This window comes from Hippocampus zosterae, chromosome 5 (genome assembly GCF_025434085.1).
Source record: "Hippocampus zosterae strain Florida chromosome 5, ASM2543408v3, whole genome shotgun sequence".
NCBI lineage: Eukaryota > Metazoa > Chordata > Actinopteri > Syngnathiformes > Syngnathidae > Hippocampus > Hippocampus zosterae.
The window spans coordinates 5,382,308-5,399,858 of NC_067455.1; the positions used below are offsets into that span (position 1 = coordinate 5,382,308).

Consider the following 17,551-nt stretch of genomic DNA (forward strand, 5'->3'; position numbering starts at 1 on the left):
ACCTGATCGTACCACACACAGCATTCTTCAAATACAATGAGAATTTATTCAAATGGTGCAAAACAAACAAACAAAGAGAATGTCAGAATTATAATAACAACCTCATGAAAAATAATAATTATTATATCAAATCTGATGCTCTTTCTGTCCACATTGCAAACCCAGAAGCCTTTGGGGACTTTCAAAAGCATTAAAAACAATAAAATTAATGACAAAAATGAAACAACGAACAACAAGTAATAATGCACACATTTGGTTAAAAGATGGGTCGTTGTTTCCATGCACAGTCCCATGCGGTTTGTCCATTCTGCTGTAGAAAAATACAGTATAAACAATTCTCAGCCGGTTTCTTTTTGTGGAGCTGTAGAAAAAAAGCAACAACATAGTTGGTGGGGAAAATGGAGGGGGGGGGGGGGACACACACAGACAATTTAAGGAAATATTTGAGTGGCTAACCCCTGTGTTAGCAAACGTTCGGGACTTTTAACAAACGTACAAAAATAACTCTACAAGCTCTCTTTTGCCTTAATACAAAACAAGAGTGTGCCATGACGTCACGTCTGCCTTGTCGTTCGAACGTCAGCTCCTTCTTTGGAGGATTCACAAAAAACAAAACAAGTATCTTTTTTACGGTCAGTGACTGTTCACGTCAGAATTCGAAATATGAAACGTAGACAAACAGAAAATGCTAATGTTGTTTAAAAAACATATATGTACCGTTGACCCTGCACACTGGCAATTTGGCATCCACATATTCGCAGACTTTTGTCCAATTTTTGATTTTTTGGAGGTGTAGGGGAGGTTCCCCGTTTTTTTTGTTGTGGAAAACATTGAATGTTTTTCAGCGTTTTTGGAAGAATTGGTTTGCCTCAATTTTCTGATCCCCTTATGTTCATTAGTGTTGCGGGTGTGCTGGAGCTGATCCCAGCTGTCTTCAGGTACTAGGCGGGGGACACCCTGAACTGGTTGCCAGCCAATCGCAGGACACACATAGATGAACAACGAGACGCACTCATAATCACACCTAAGGACAATTTGGAGCGTTCCATTAGCCTGTCATGCCTGTTTTTGGAATGTGGGAGGAAACCGGAGTACCCGGAGAAAACCCACGCAGGAGAGAACCTGCGAACTGCATACAAGAAGGCCGGAGCCGGAATCGAACCCTGCACCTCGGCACTGTGAGGCGGACGTGCTAACCAGTCGACTACCGAGCTGCCCTCAATGCATTTCAATGGTGGGTCAATTATACATGGCCAGCCAATAGCAGGGGTCCACTGAACTGTCACTTTAAATACACGACTGGGAGGAGGATTGGGGGGGGGGGGGGGTATGGTGTCCCATGCCGGACGTGGCAGTGAACAGTTTGCTAGTCTAAAAAAATAAAATAAAAAATTAAACCTAATCAACTAAAAACAAAACAGTAGTCGTCCACCTGTAATGGTACTGGTACGCTCTTTGTCCACACTAGTCGGACATCTTTTGGCATACTAGTACAGTTTTTTATCCAGAAACCATTTCGAGAATTGATTCTATATCCAACCTCGGCTCCCAAATGTACTTGTACTCTTTGGCGTCCCTATTAAGACATTTGAGCGCACTCGTAGAACTAGTCACCTCATGTCACGAGTTAGGTGTGACGACCAATGAAAAATCCAGGAGGCTAATAGTGTTACTAGCGTAGCAAAGTAGTTTACTCGGGAGTATTGTGAATTTTGTTCAAAAGTGATCCTAGTCGTGGAAAAGACATTACTTGTAAGACAGTTGTGCTACAGGTATGGTGACTTGTCTTACTAGTGATGGCAAAGAGCAGACTAGTAACAAGGAGCTTCAGCCGGAAGAATGAAACGGAACGCCGAGGTGGGAAAGTCCCACTTGAGACGAGCACCAAAGCCTTGGGGAGGTCCCGACCAAAAGTGCTTGGAATTGTGCAGAGACGGGAAAGTGGCCAATGTGCCCCTACAACTTTCCGAATAAAGCAGGACAGAACACACACACACACACAAAAAAAACCCCTGGTGAGCCTTGGAGGAGGTTGTGGTCCTCAGGAGCTGAGACGCTGTCAGTGCTTAGATGTCGGTCGGAGCCTCATTTCCATCAAGTGTTACGGTTCACTTGGGTACCCATTTGGAGTTATCCGTGTGCCTTTTGTGGCAGTAAGCGTCTCTAAGGTAGAGACAGACACTTCCGTCCTTCTCATTTTTTTTCTTCACTGAGGAATAAATTAAAAAGTCTGTAGCTACATGCGCTGCAACGCACACACAAATGCAGTTGACACAGTCTCAAGACCGGCATGGCTCCATCCAACTATTTCCTTCCGCTTATTCATGGTCAGTAGCTTATGCAGGGATGAGCGGACTTCCTTCTCGCGAGCCACCTCATCCAGCCCAGAATCCCGAGGCGTTCCCAAGACAGCCATAAGGCAGTCTCTCCGCCGAGTCATAAGTCGCCCCTGGGGACATGACTTTGAGCACTTGAGCCAAAGTAAGACCAACGCATTTAGGACTAGAAGACAAGTCAGTAAGACTTTGATCACTCCAGACGGGATCGAGTCTTTGAGGACTTGAGACGGAGTTAGAACAACGCGAGACTGATTGACTGCAGTTTTGGTTTTTGCAGGTCTTGGATGATAAACCCTGAATATCTCATGTCTTATCCCCACTTTGCACCTGCATCTGCATCTGGAACCTCCCAACGTGTAATCCAACACTCGGCAAACCAAGCAAAACCCAAATGAACCCAAGTGAACCTTCATGTACCAAAGTGTACCACTTGATGGAAACACTGCTTTAGTACCCTTGGCCCAACATGGAAGACTGGTACCGGGGGTACGATCAGTGCAGAGTCGTTTTCGTCATTTCTGTCACCGCCGTCGTACACAGGCAGTAGTGTCAAACCAAACCCTCATACAGAAAGCCATTGGAGCATCTTCAGGTCTCTGTACGAGTACGCTTTGGCCTCATCAGTGTCTGCGTCTTTCTAGCCCACGAGTAGGTCCTTAAGGTGGACAGCAAAACGATGCTCAAACAGCTTTCAATTAACTATTTTGAACATTTTATTCATTCCAAAAGGTATCCAGCATAAGGTCCATGTGCGAGTACACGCATTGTCCTCACTAGTCAGACAATCCGGTGCACTCGTTGGATATCGAACAAATGCTCAAATGGCTTGCTTCTACCGCTCGTGGTGACACGCCCTCTTTCTTTCTGCATCCCGCAGTTTCCACGCTCTGTACTGTGCAGGCACCTGTCCTGTCATTTCCATTCTCCCCACGAGGAAGTGACAGAGGCCAGGCCTTGAATATGGATGAAGAGGACGAGCCTGCAGCCGTCCCCCACACCCCACACTCACACACCCCACACACACACACTCGGACAACTGCATAAGAGCCTCAGCAAAAATGTAACAGAAGTGCATTTTCTAGTGATGCGAGACCACCCCGTTTTGAGTCTGGGGAGCGCGTCTCTTCCCGAGCCGGGAAGCGGTAGCCAATTGTGCCCAAACTGAACTGAAGAAGGCCACTCATCACGGGAAATCGGGTCAGAACCTCTGGATTACGGGCTCCGTGTCCTTGTTCTTGCGGTAGCAGGAGGAGCAGTAGTTGCCCGTCTGGGGGAGTCCGTAGTACACGCAGTTGGGGGTCCGACAAAGACTGGACGGCAGGCTGGGAAGAGCGCCCACGCTGCCCAGGGAGTAGTGGCGCACTGCCGGAAGCGTACTGCCGGGCTCCAGGAAGCCGTTGGTGGGGCGGAACCTGGCATAGTCTGGCGGGATGAGCTCTGGCGGGTACGAGGACGCCGCATCGTTATTATACTGAGAGTTCGGCGTGTTAGGGGTGGCGCCCTGTGCCCCGGAGCAGTGCCTCGGAAGGGTGATGTACGACGGGTAGGAGGCCGCCGGCGAGCCGCCGGCCAATTGGCGCCGCGTATCGACGTAGTGCATGTGGAGGTGCGCCGCAGAGGGCGGCTCGTCCGTCAGGGACGGCCGCGGGATGGGAACCGTGCCGGTGTACATGGAAGGGCTAAGGAGTGAGGTCTTGAGCTGGTTGAATGAGGGCGACGGATTCTCGCCCAGTTCAATCGTCGCCGGCCCATTTTTGGGCGGCGCCACGGCGTAGGCCACGCCCTTGCGCTCGGCCTCGCGCCGTTGCTCCTGCTCGGCCCGGGAGCGCTCCTCCACCTCGGTGAGGTAGCGCTGAATCCTTTGCTTTCGCAGCGGGTGCTGGTTGTCGGTGGTCAGCATGCCGGCGAACACGAACTTCCTCTCGCCGTGCATGGCCGCCTTGATGATGCCCAGGCTGACCTTGACGTCGGCGCCGTACTTGTAGGTCTCGCCCTCCGCGCCGCTCCCTCCTCCGCCGCCGCTGCTGCTCGTGCTGCTGCCCGTCCCGTTGAGACGCTCGCTGCCCGACGAGGGCGAGCCCTTGCCGGAGTCTTCAGACGCGTGGGGCGTAGCAGGTGAGCCCTCCTTGGCGTTCTTCTCGGCCCCCGTCGAGCCCTTCTTTTTGTGTCCGCTCTCCTTCTTGCCTTGTCCGACACCCCCGTTCTTGCCCGTCATGAGACCGCCCACGTTGCGCTTGAGCTTGCTGCCCAGCGTCTTTCCGAAGCTGCCCAGCTTGTTGGCTACCGACTCGGCCCTCTTTTTGTCCTTCTCCTTCTTGGCTTTCTCTTTTTGTCCCATCGTGGGCGTCCCGCCGTTGGAGGACGTGGACGAAGCGGACGAGTTGTTCTGGGCCAAGGGTCCGCCGCCGTTCACCGTGGATCCCGCGGGGCCGGCGTCTCCGTTGCCATTGGAACTACTGCTGACGGACTCCTTGTCCGACTCACCGGAGTCTGGAGGTGTGCGGACGTCGTCTCCGGCCGACGCGGTGGGCGACTCGGGCTGGGCCAGCGGCGCTTGCTGGAAGGAGAGAAAATTACACGTAAGGCCCAGAACACACGTGGAGATGAGGGTGCCGTTTTTGCATGTCCCTGACCAAGGACCCCAAAACATTCATTCATTCATTCATCTTCCGAGCCGCTTGATCCTCACTAGGGTCGCGGGGGGTGCTGGAGCCTATCCCAGCCGTCTCCGGGCAGTAGGCGGGGGACACCCTGAATTGGTCGCCAGCCAATCGCAGGGCACCCATAGACGAACAACCATCCACGCTCACACTCACACCTAGGGACAATTTAGAGCGTCCAATCAGCCTGCCACGCATGTTTTTGGAATGTGAGAGGAAACCGGAGCACCCGGAGAAAACCCACGCAGGCCCGGGGAGAACATGCAAACTCCACACAGGGAGGCCGGAGCTGGAATCGAACCCGGTACCTCTGCACTGTGAAGCCGACGTGCTAACCACCGGACTACCGGGCCACCAAAACAATAAATAAATAATAACACCCGACTCTCGTATGTCTTATAGGATTTTATGTCCTATAAAATTATCCTGTGGTCTGAGGTGTGTTCACAGTGGCACGACATAACAGAATCTCCGCGTGTGTTTTGAGATGATGGCAGCACACCACACCCATTAAGTCTCAAACTCTGAAATGTCTGATATTTCTTTTTCATGTGTGGTGTCGGGAACAGATGAACAATCTTTTAAGATCTGAAAAATCCTTGTGTACTGGGCCTTAGTCGACCAGGTTAACATGTGCTCTCCCCGCTATTACCCCCCCCCCCCCCCCCCGACTCGAGTCACTATCTAAAACAAATAAAGACGTTTAAAAAAAAATAGTAATAAATAAAACTCCCTTTGCTTACTCACTCATTGTTGTTCCCGCTGTCACGCAAGATTCCCCCATCATGCTTCCTCTATTCATCTCCCAAACTTGCCTCGGACCCATCTACCTGCCTCAGCGCTGCCCTGGGAACCACCTCAGCTTTCTGTCTCCGGCTGCAAGCTCTGCCTAGACCACTTCCTGTTTTCTATCTGTCTCTTTGTTTCCGTGGCCATTTCTTGCTCTGGTGTAACATCACGGCAGTGTGACCTTCCTGTAGATTCCAGAGCATTAGGACACTTACCTCTCCGCGCCGCCTTAACCCTTTCCAAACCAACAGAGAGTTTTTATTTGACCTTTGAATTGAACTGCGAAGTTACTAACCCGTTTGCCTCTGGACTTGTACAATCTGTTATTAAAAGTCATTACGCTTGTGGTCTGGTGTACTCCAATTGGGTTCCACTCACTCATACGTTCCGGTATTAGAGTTGATTATTTCCAAGTATCTCTACAAGGACCAGAGTGTGTAAAATGGCGTGAGTGTACTGCGGCTGTCCTCACCTCGCAGGGCAGCGGCAGCCAGTTGACAGTCATGTAGCTGTGAAGCATCTGGAGCTTTGCTTCCAATGAGAGAGTCACACTAAGAGATGAAATGGCCGTTGTTATGGTCCATTGAACTGTGTGTCAAGGCTCTGGCTTGTATCATTAAACTGAAAACGCATGCTAAACGATTAAAAAAATTAAATGGAAAAAAAGCCCCTCCCCAGACGGTGGTCCCAAGACAAATCTTTACAGGGAAAAAAAATATATCATCATAATAAGAAGTGCTTTGGCAGCGTCTTCTTTAAACGGCAAAAAGAAATAGGAAGTTCATTTCTACCGAACAACAGGGGTGGTCTCGGGAACAGGACGACGTCGTGTGAGGTTATTTACCAGTTTCTTCACTCCATTCATAGAAACTACTTAGAGCTAATCTCTTGTGAGCAAGTGTTGCTAATCTGGAGTCAAGGCTCCATCCCGAAATAGGGACACAGTACGTACTCGCATACTTAAAGGGTGGCAGGGAAGCTTCGCGTTTGGTTTCGAATTTTGACAGCTTGAACAATTAAGTCATCTTTTTGCAGCCACACAAAGTGATATTCTGCATTCCAAATAAATCAAGTGTAGTGAAATAAAATTGTGTTTGAAAAAAAAACAAAAAACAACGCTTTATTTTTGTAAAACAAGAAGTCGCAAAGTGAGTGGAATTAAGTCACACTGCTCCAAGATATTCGGAAATTGAAGAACATTTTTTAAATTAGAATTTGTCATGTTAGAGGAATAAAATGATATTTTCCTGAAAACGGAGAGTGATCGTAAAACTTAAAGATACATACTACGCCGTGATTTTGGGCATAATTTAACACTTTGATCGGGTGGCCTATTGGGGAAAAAAAAAATCATAGTGGATGCGAGCATGGCTCACTAAGGTTAAACCTGTATACTTTTTAGGCTATAAAAAGCAATAAGGAGGGATAATGATGAATAAAAATAATGATGAGAGTAAAGGCAGCACCTGCCAAGCTTCTTGTTGTTGGTGTCGTCCTTCCCCCACTCCCAGTCTTGTCCTGGATCGACGGCAAAGTGCAAAGGAAGCATTTTGTGCTCCGAGTCAGTGAGCGGGATGACCACTGCAAAAAAATAAAAAATAAACAAACACATTCAGCAACCGTGATGGCAAGTACATACAAATACCTTCTTAATTTACATCAGCAGATTGTTTTCAGGCACCTCTCCAATATTTTTCCCTTTCACTCCCCATATTTGAAAGTGGAAATGGGCACTTTCTAGTCCTTCCTTTGTCAAAACAGGCTCCTTACTTTTTTTTTTCCCCCAACCTCTGCGGACGTTGACATTTCGGCAGCAAAGCGCTTGGAATGTAAAAACCGAGTCACCTTGCTCTTCCGCGCCGTCCTTCTGCTCCATGGGCACCAGCGCCGAAAAGTGAGCCTGGTCGTAGGCCAGCACCAGCGGAGAGCGGTGGCACACGGTGGACGCTACCTCCAAGGGCAGGAAGATGCCCCCGAACGGAATAGGGGCAAAAGCTGTGGTGGGACAAACAAGGATGTGACTCAATAACCCGCAAAGTAGCCACAACATTAGGTACATCTGCTTGAACAATCCAACCGCCGGTTAGAAAAAATGGAGTAAGTCGTCGTGCCTGCTTGGCTGCCTTGTCACTTATTATGATTGGCACGACCTGACGTTTTAATATGGGGGGGGGGGACTCTTTCATGATGCTTCAACATGATGGAATGCTCCAAATGGAGACTCGCGAGGACCCAGTTTCACCATTTACAACAACCACTACCTCACTTATTGTTAAAACAAGATCTATCCTCATCAGTACATTTGCGTGATGGTTAAAAAAAAAAAAAGATCTATGATACAAACCATGGACTGTTAGGCCAATCTCTTGCCATTTAAGACTGACCTGAGGTTTTGATTTGAGAACACTGCTTACGTATTTTTTGGTCACGTTTATGATGGTTAAAAACAGTACAATGCTAAAGCCGAACTTTTTTTTTTTTTTAAATTTCAAAGATAACTACAAGGTTGTAAAATGTGACAAATCTTTTTTTTTTTGCACTGATGATAATGAAAATGATAAAATACTACAAATCTAGACCAGTTTAAGACTGACGTGCTTTTGACGTTTTTAAAAGATAAGGCTTTACTTTGGTCTACGGTTGTGTCGGCATCCAAAATGTTTGTAATGTTAAGCAATACAGTTTGGTTTGATGATGAATACTAAAGACAAAGTATTGTAACACAATCAAACGTTCGCCTGTATGTATAGGTCGGCCTCTGGGAAGCGTTATGGGAACATTTATGTTATGAAATATACATCTTTAATTAATCAACAGATTACATCGATCTCTGCTGATAATTGGCATCTTAAAAAAAACACACATAAAAACATATCGGCCAAGACCAGAGCAAAATATGAACCAATCTTTGATGTCTTTGTGTCACTAAAATAAAGGATGAATGAAAATATTGCCGAGGCGGTCCGAGACCACCGGCGATCTCACCCTCTCCTCCAGAGTCCCTCAGCATGGTGTCGGCCACCACCACGATGGGCCGCTTGAGGATGTGGGCCAGGACGAACACGTGGAACTCCTCCAGGCTCTCGTACACGGGCTCATCCGAGGACTCCCCCCTGGAGGGGACGGCGGGCGTTAGCGTCGGCGGGGCCGCAAAACGCCACGGAGGGGCCAGTCGGCTGTCCTCGCTCACCTGCTGTTGACGTGGTTATTGTAGTTGACCCGCGGCTCGCTGGAGGCCAGTTTCAGCAGCTCGTTCCACTCCTTCTGCCACTCCTCCTCGCTGTAGACCAGGCCCGACTGCAAAGGAGACACCCACGTTTCCAGCATCATTCAGTTGCACCATTTTTCAGTTCACCAAATTTTTTTGCCCCATTCTTCAGGAGCCACAGAATATTTTGTTCTGTGACAACAGGAGCAACGAAGTAAGACTAGAACCACATGCCGCTCTTTTCATACCTCTGCTGTGGCTCTCTGTGACTTTGGAAAATAAATAAATAGGATTTAATAGGGCCCCGAGTCATATGGATTTTTTTGGGAGGCCAACACCGTTGCTGGTGTTTGGCGGAATAAAAGTTTGAGACTTGAGCTACCAGCCCCGCAATAGTCAACAGAAAGTCAAACGAGTGCGAGCGGGCGGCTTGTTTAAATAAAGACCTGCTCAACCTGCAGCGCAAACTTTTAATCATTTTTGTGGTGACGGGTGTCATGAGGCTCCCAAAATGGAAATGAAAGTGTGTTCAAAGTCAATATTCACACGCCGCAACGGCTGTTGTCCGACACGAGACACAACAGAAGAAGAAATGTTTCCACCTGTGGCACCGCGTACGGAGAATTTACTTTTGTGTTTAATTTTGAAACGAAGGCCACCCTTAAAAATGTCATTTACAATCAAGCAATAAAGAATAAGGAAGCTGTTCGTGGAATTAAGTTCAAATGTTTAAGGATTTTTTTTTTACCTTTTTGAGAAAAAGTCGTGATTTGGGATTGAGTTGTAAAGCTGTACTGTTTGTGGAATAAAGTTGTAAGTGGCTTACAAAAATCGAATGCTACAGGAATACATTTATGGTTGGTGAAGGGGTTTTTTTTTTGAATTAAAAAAAAGTTTTTAAAAAAAAGCTACTTGAACAAAGTTCATTTTTTAGCCATAAAATTGCAGCGTTAGACGAATACAGAATCTTTTTACATTGAAATCACATTTTAGGGAATAACATTTCCCTTTTAAAGGGGAAGTCACCGCAAGCATTTTCTTTACAAGAATATGTTCGGTGCGTCTTCATTGGTCGAAACACAACATTCTGATTCTGACGTCAAAATGTCCAGCAGTGCGTTTCACGGGCTTTGCGTGGTGGACGGATGGACGCACCTCTTTGTTCTGCTGGGTCAGCTGCCACCTCCAGCGGCGCTTGAGGGCCTCCTGCTTTTCCCCATGATCCATCTGCTCGTGCAGCGCCTTGCGCAGCGACAGGTCGCGGTCGTGACAGCCCCACATGCCTGTGCCCACCCCCCACAAAAAGAGCGCTCACTCACACCTGCGGCTGTTGTGGAGGATCAGGACAAATGTAACTCATGGACCCTTGAGATAACGGGCGAACTGGGGATGGCGCGTAATTATACAGCCGAGCAGACATAAACAAATTTCCACAACTACTGTGATTGACTCGGTAAGCTACCATAATCGTCGCCTTTCAGAGAGGATGAAAAATATATACGGTATATTCCAGTGGATATTGTTATATTGCCTGTCTACATGTGTTGCTCTAGCATTTGTGTTCCAACACCCACTGCTTCAAGGGTTTTACCATCACAAGTCTCATTACTTACAATCTCTGTTTTAAGTTAAATTTGAGCCAACCTCATCTGGGAGTGTCAATAAACAGATTAAAGACTAACACTTTCAAGAACAGCGGTTAATACGGTGCACATCTTATCATATTATCAGATTACAGGGTGCATGAAAGGGTTAATTAAAAAAAAAACTTCACTATTTGCCTAACAGCTGCTTGTTAAGTGAGCTCATATTTATCCTGATAAGCCAAAGCAAAATAACAAACAAAAAAAAGAAACAACAAATTAAATAATTGGCCGAGCGACGGCCCACGTGGTGAAAATTCATAAATGGGCTCACTTGTATCTCAAGGCACCAGTGTACAGGGCAGACGGATCGAGTGTGCAATACGTGTCGTGAAAAGCATGTCTGCAAATGTGGACTGTAAGGCAACAATGAGAGCTGACCGAGCGAGGCGGCGTGTAACAGGCAGTTTCCATCCCCGGTTGTCGTCAGGGGCAGCAAACTCTGACAGTTTGGAACCACTTTGGTCCACCAGTTCAGGCGTCCTGCAGACATTTGCAAATGAACAAAATTTAAAAAATAAAAATAAAAAGTCAGTCCGTATTGTTGCACAACTATAGTCGAAATGATAATCACGATTTTTCTTTATGGGAAGTTTTATGTGAAGCCAGAAAAATTTCCGATATTAGGAGATTTAGGTCACTTGTTCTTTTTAATTCGGAATCTTCAGGGACAAAAGTTAAATCCGTTTTATGGTGTTCAATTTTGTAGAAAAGCTGCAATGGTTGTTGACCATGAAAACTTTGGGTAGGTGCTATTACCGGCGTGTTCCAAGGCCACCATCATGGACTTCTCGATCAGGTCCCTCTCGCTGACCTGGAAGTCGTCCTGGTACATGCTGAGGTCGGGCAGCTGGAAGGTGAACTCGGGTGTGTTCAGCAGTTGCTCGTCACTGCCACCCGCGGGGCCGGAGGCGTGCGCCAGGGAAGTCGCAGCGGGTGAGGCATCGCGGGCCGGGACCGCGCTCGCCTGACGCCCTTCGGCAGCTGCAGAAAAATTAAAAACACACACGTGGCAAACCCGGCTGTATCACGGTTTATTGTTTGCGCTCAAGCTATATTTTTAATTTTTTTGCCGATTGTCACTGAACACTCGAAATTGTCCTTAGGTGTAAGCGGCACCGATAATGGATGGATGCCTGTTTAATGTGATTGTTTTTTTTTTTTATATTGGACATGTCAGAATTCAGAGGTGTAGTACCATGTTGTGCCACAATATCCCAGGCAGCACTGAGCGCTACTGGGAGGTATGCAGTGTAAATTAACAGAGGTGAGCATTCCGTCAGTACTGACGGAAGGTCCATCGATCGGTCACGAACGGACACCCATTTTGGTGACGACTGACGGGAAACTTAAGACGAAGCATCGATGGAAGTTGTTTTAGCTTGTCACTAGCTGGGTCAGTACAGACGAAGCTTCTCAGTCCGTCACTGACGGACTCATGTTTCGCTGACGACCGACGGGAATGATGAGTGGGTGGCCCGGCCGCTGGCCAATGATGGACCGCCAACATTTACTGACACGCCCACCTCTGCTAATTAACGACAAAAGGAAGCTCCAATGTTTTTTTACCTATGACGGTAAAGTGTACCACACCTCTGAAAAAAGAGATTTCCTCACCTTGGGTCACGTCGTCTTGTCTCTGCAGTACAGGCCGTCCGAGCCGAGCCATTTCTTTTTCCGGGGGCGGGTACGTTCTTTCCTGGGGAAAGGAGAGAACGTCAAGAACGTGAGGTGAGTCAAATCATCAAGTCAAAGCTGCTGTGCGTGATTGCGTTGCCCCCTAAATGTGGACAATATGCAGTTCAACAAGGTCAACAGGACAATTCATTGATTAATTGTTGCAATTGTTGATGAAGTACTGTATATGTGTCATGTATTTTAAAAAAAAAACGGTGGTGGCTTTTTAGTGAGAATGCATTAATAGCATTTCAACCTGGAAACTTGCACATAAACTGAGTTCTGAGCATGGTGATGGAACCAACACAAGTCGTAAGTCTGGTTGCCAGCACTGTCTGCTGACAGAGTTGAAGAGGAAGAAGGTGAAAGTAGTTTGTTTTTTTTTTTAATCACGTGGCCCAACCAAGAATCCATTTGGAGTCCATGTCATTCCTCTCCGCCTATCTTGATGAATCACATCTTCTGTCTCGAGCGATGAGACCGAGGGAGCGTGGAGCATTCCTGCTCTGGCAAATACACGCGCATGCGCGCAACCAGGCTGATGTCAGATATCCCGCACACACCCGCCGTCGGGCCACCACATGCCAGCGAGGCTTCGGATGGGTCACAACACAACAATTTGCCAAGTGACACTTCTCACACTCACTCACACACACACGCGCGCAACAGCGAGATTAAGCGGGACACACACACATACCTACGATGGGGCCCAATTTGAGCATTTCCCTCACTCCCACTGAAGTCAGCATCTAAAAGACAACCCCAAGGCGATTATCCTGTGGTAAGGAGGGTGGCAAGAAGGCTTTTCCCCTCCGCAGTGCGCAAAAAAGATGACCGGGGCTGAAAACGGTGAATCATGAAGGCAAGCGGAGGCCAGATTCTCAGATGTCGCTACAAGATAATCGCGCTAGATTATTTTGGGGTGTGGATCGCGTTAAGAGTGATTTTTCCCTTCCTGGTCTGCTCAGAAAAAGACCGAGGCTGACAATCGTAAATCGAAGCGGGGTAACATTAACAAATTGGGCATGATTGTCAGGATGTTGTACCTCGCTTTAATGTCGCTTTGGATTCGACCGCAGAGACATTCCGAATGGAGGACAGATTGTACAGGTAAACAACTAATTGTGGCTTGATTGCATATCAACAATTCCAGCATCCCTTCCAACCTGTTGTGCAACGTTCTGCCTAATTAAGCGCAAAGGCTAATACCAGAACCCAAACAAAACAAGACAAACGCGAAACAATCTCTTTTCCAATTTCACAACTCCAGACTAAAAGAGTCAAACAAAAAGCGCCGTGCCTCGATTTAGGAGTTGACTTGCAACTTGCTTGGGTATCAAATCCATTTTCTCCATTGAATTAATTTCGTTTTTTGTTCATCCCATCTTTCTCTGCAGTGCCTCTGAGGGCTGAATCATTTTGAAAAATAACCTATTTGGGACCCCTCTGCGATTAAAAATGCGATTAGTTTCTCAAATATTTTTTCATGAACAATTCGTTTCCCATAAGCCATCAAGATAAACAATAATACCGTTGCTCATTTTTTTTATGTGGCTATTATGATCAAACACCTTATATCCTTTTGAAAGAGCGAGAAACTTTTTATTCTCAAGAATATTCAACATCGGCATTGAAATACAGAAGAATAGCTGCTAAAAAAATCAAAAATAAAAATAACTCATCGGCTGAATGACATATTGATTTCCAGCTTCCGCTTTTTCATGGAATTCGTCCTCAAACTGGCTGCCTCCATCCGAAATTGACTTTCCGCACAGTTTCCTGTTTGAGTCCGTGAGCCTTTTGTCATGCATGCCGTTATCATCCACCTAATTTCGTGCCAGTTAGTGAGGCTGACATTTTCTTATTTTCCGCTCCCTCCAAAATTCCCGAAGCACACAATCCCAAATGGCAAGGGCATGCCAGCTCACCTCACTTCAACCAGGAAGTGGCTTGCGAACTAATTAACACCGGTTCAAGTTTTTTTGTAAGACACATTATGACAATTTAATTATGGGTTGAAAGTTCTTCAACTTTTACTTTTGTTTTGTCCAAACAGAAGTTTTCACAATGTCGCAAGACCATGCAACAGTGCCGCTTGGAGTTTTTTTCCCTCCTACTGTTGTCTGAAACAATCAGTAGTCAACCTGTGAGCAAAGGTGACAACAAATAAATGAGAAGAAAAAACATTATAATTCAGTCTTTGCATTTTCAATGAGTATTCAAAACAAAAATCCTGATTTTGTTCGTGGTGTCCCCGTGCTGCTGTATGGTCTTTCACGGGGGGGGGGGGGGGGGGAGCGTTTGGCCATGCGGTGTTTAAATTTATCTCCGTGGGTGGCGGCGGCCAGCCGCAAACAGCTGCTCACTGATCCCGTTAGTGTGTTGGGCGAGGGCTGCAGTGTCACTTGCAGAGTTGGGGCCTATTCCGCCTCATTCCCTCGGGCGGTTCTCAAACGCGGTCACATTAATAAGTAAGCGGCCGAGTCGCTCGGGTTAGTGGGACACGCACGTGCAACTCCTGTGTGTTTGCGTGTGTGTGTGAACTGGAAACACCACTCACGAGTCGCAACGCAAGAAACAGCAAGAACACAGGTTAAAGTTGCACCTGACAAACGATGGCCGTCCCTCCATTTTCCTCATTAGGGTCGTGGGTGCGGCCACACGTGGGTGTGACCTCATTATCAACGCGGCAGCACAAGCATCCAGTCTAACGTGTGGTAATTACGTGACGCGCTGTGGAAAGTACATGACGTGATGAGCGGCGGAAGAGCCCCATCGCTCAATTTGTACATTGCTGATGGATCAGAATTGTACCCGGCGTGTTAAATTTGCTGCGAAAGAGCTCTCTTGCCGACTGGAATGTTGGAACAAGCCATACCGCGTTGTCAATCCTGCAAATCTCTCCTGGTAATCAAATCACAGGAAGAGCTGCTCTAGTACAGAGTGTGGCCGTGTACATGGTCTGGAGCTGCGTCCAAATTGGGAGGCTGCGTCCTGGAGGACACTCAGCAGGCTGGGCCCATCAGAGGCTCCTCCCTCGTGTAGCCCACACTGATCGCATCAAGCGTGGCCAATTCAAGCTGGCCAAGTGCAGAAGGAGAGCACAAGCACTGGAGGTTACCAAAGTGTGCTCCGGAGCGGCCTTCGCTTAGGACCCCGTCTCTGTGGAAACCATGGCCAGGTCATGGGGCCTTCAAATTAGGCCCTTGGCAGTTTGGACACCCCGGGCTGCGCTCATCTGACGTGTGTGTCATCAAAAAGCAACAAATGACAAATCAGATGACGCTAATGGCAATGGCGGCTGAAGGAACAGAAAAATGTCCAAAAAGAAATTACGTTTGAAATGATAGATCTACATCAGGAACAGTTCAAGCACAACATCCTTGAAATTGCCACAAACTCACCAGGAGCCGGAGCGACACCGGAACAAATGAGGGGCTACGCTTACGTCAAACAAACACAGAGTGCCTCGTGATGTCATGTTTCATTAGCATGCAAGTCATTTTACCTACGCATTCTGTTCCCAGTACAAGTTGCATTTGTTTTGGGAACGTCAATGACTAGGGATCAGATTTTATTAGTCATTATTTTGTTCTTAATTAAAACAGTTTTTTTTTTACATTTCCATCCCTTCATTCAAAAACAGTACACATTTCACATTATCAGTGCAAAAAATGTCCCAACAGTAATTCATTATGATTCAATTACTGCCGGTTTGGTCTGTAACATCTGTCAGAAAATCGACCAAAAAAAATCAGTTAATGAATAAATAAAATTAAACGCAGATGTTTGCAAATCAAGACGACCAAGACAATTAATTTGATTACATGAGGACGACAATAATCGGAGAGGCTGAAATTCTAATGATTTAGACGTGGTCTCGATTATCAAAATCGTTTTTGATTACTCGATTAACTATCAACAAACTCAATGTTATTACCCCCCCGCCCCCCGCCCCCCCACACACACAAAAACTAAAAGGAGCCAACTTGTCAATAATTGAAGAGTGTAACACGGCCTTGATAAGTGAGGTAGACTGCACTCGTTTTTATTGCTTGGAACCGAAAAACAAAAGAACAAGACGTCAAGAAGAGCGTCAAGACAAGTGAGCTTCACCGTTCGCCTCCTTCGTAAATCTGGATTACATCACCGGCAGACGTGTGTGTCCACGCATGGTGACACATCCCAGTCAGACCAGTCCACTTGGGGGACATTTTAAAAACACCACCACAGCTGACACGCGCGGAAGAAAATTTAACGCTAACAAAAGCGGTTAGCGTCTGAAGTACCGGAATGTGTGATGTGTTTGCACTGTGTCTTTGCGGTAGTTTTCGGTGGAAGAGTAGTTAGAAGGATCAACATGCTTACATAAAAAGAGGCGTAAGAACGCATGGGCTGCATGCGGCTTTCCCAGACGAGTCTTACAACTTTACCGACGCGCGGTAAATATCGCTGAACACGGCAATAAGCCCCAAAATGATTTTTAAAAATATTTTTTCCTGTATACTGAACATAGCCGTTGTAGTGGCTGCTTGAAGATGAAGCGAATCGGCAGTTAGCCTTTATCTGTTAGCTAAAGGAGAGCTTGCACTCCCCCCGCTTTACCGCCTCCACCAAATTGCTTCTTACCTTGAGCAGCCCCGCAGATGTTTTCATCCTTCCCGTCCTCCTACTTTCGCCCACTCGGTGAAAATGGACAGTGGTTAACTTTGGAGCATCTTCTCGTGGCGTAACTAAGCGTCAAATCCCCAAGCCGGACCATCAGCCACAAAGTAATTTCCACTCCACTTTCAACAACAACGTCAACCGAGTCTAAGAGCCCGCCCACGCCGCTAGACGGCCAATCAAAAACGACAACTTCCGGTGACACCGATACAAGCCAGTGGCTGAGCGACGAGTGTTTTGATGGGCTTTGTAGTTGACCAATCAGGATAGGAGTAAACCGAACAAGTGTCTGCTGATTGACTTGCAGCTGTAAAGAGGGCAAGTGGGTGTTTCTTTAGGGCCAGCCTATAAACGCCTTCCTTCGGGGAGAGTGACAGATGCTTCAAAGCGGTCTCGGGTGATGAGGTCATTCTGAATGATGCATATTTGATGTGACGAAAAAAAAAATGTGACCAAACCCCCCCCAAACAATCAAAATTAAAAGTTTAAAAACAAAGGTTATAATTTAATGAATTATAAAATAATTTGACAAAAAAATATAATTAAAAAAATATATATCTGTCAAAACCA

The 17,551-nt window shown here is 46.9% G+C and overlaps 2 protein-coding genes across 2 annotated transcripts in view; both read right to left on the reverse strand.

The window, feature by feature from the left end:
• The window catches only part of bola1 (bolA family member 1), a 112,179-nt gene that overhangs the window by 50,478 nt on the left and 44,150 nt on the right, over positions 1 to 17,551 (reverse strand).
• On the reverse strand, positions 24 to 17,159 carry otud7b (OTU deubiquitinase 7B). Its single transcript, XM_052065024.1, has 11 exons — positions 16,946 to 17,159; positions 12,257 to 12,338; positions 11,399 to 11,623; positions 11,021 to 11,122; positions 10,152 to 10,279; positions 8,979 to 9,085; positions 8,774 to 8,901; positions 7,634 to 7,783; positions 7,255 to 7,369; positions 6,261 to 6,339; positions 24 to 4,896 (listed from the first exon to the last, which is right to left on the reverse strand). Exons 1-11 carry the CDS (start codon positions 16,970 to 16,972, stop codon positions 3,538 to 3,540), a joined length of 2,502 nt encoding a protein of 833 aa, XP_051920984.1. The 5' UTR covers positions 16,973 to 17,159; the 3' UTR covers positions 24 to 3,537.

Coding starts and splice junctions, on each gene's coding strand:
- otud7b (XM_052065024.1), bottom strand. CDS start 16,972: ATGAAAACATCTGCGGGGCTGCTCAAG. Junction 11,624..12,256: donor ACAAGACGACGTGACCCAAG/GTGAGGAAATCT, acceptor ATTTTTCTGCAG/CTGCCGAAGGGCGTCAGGCG. Junction 6,340..7,254: donor AACAACAAGAAGCTTGGCAG/GTGCTGCCTTTA, acceptor TTCATCTCTTAG/TGTGACTCTCTCATTGGAAG.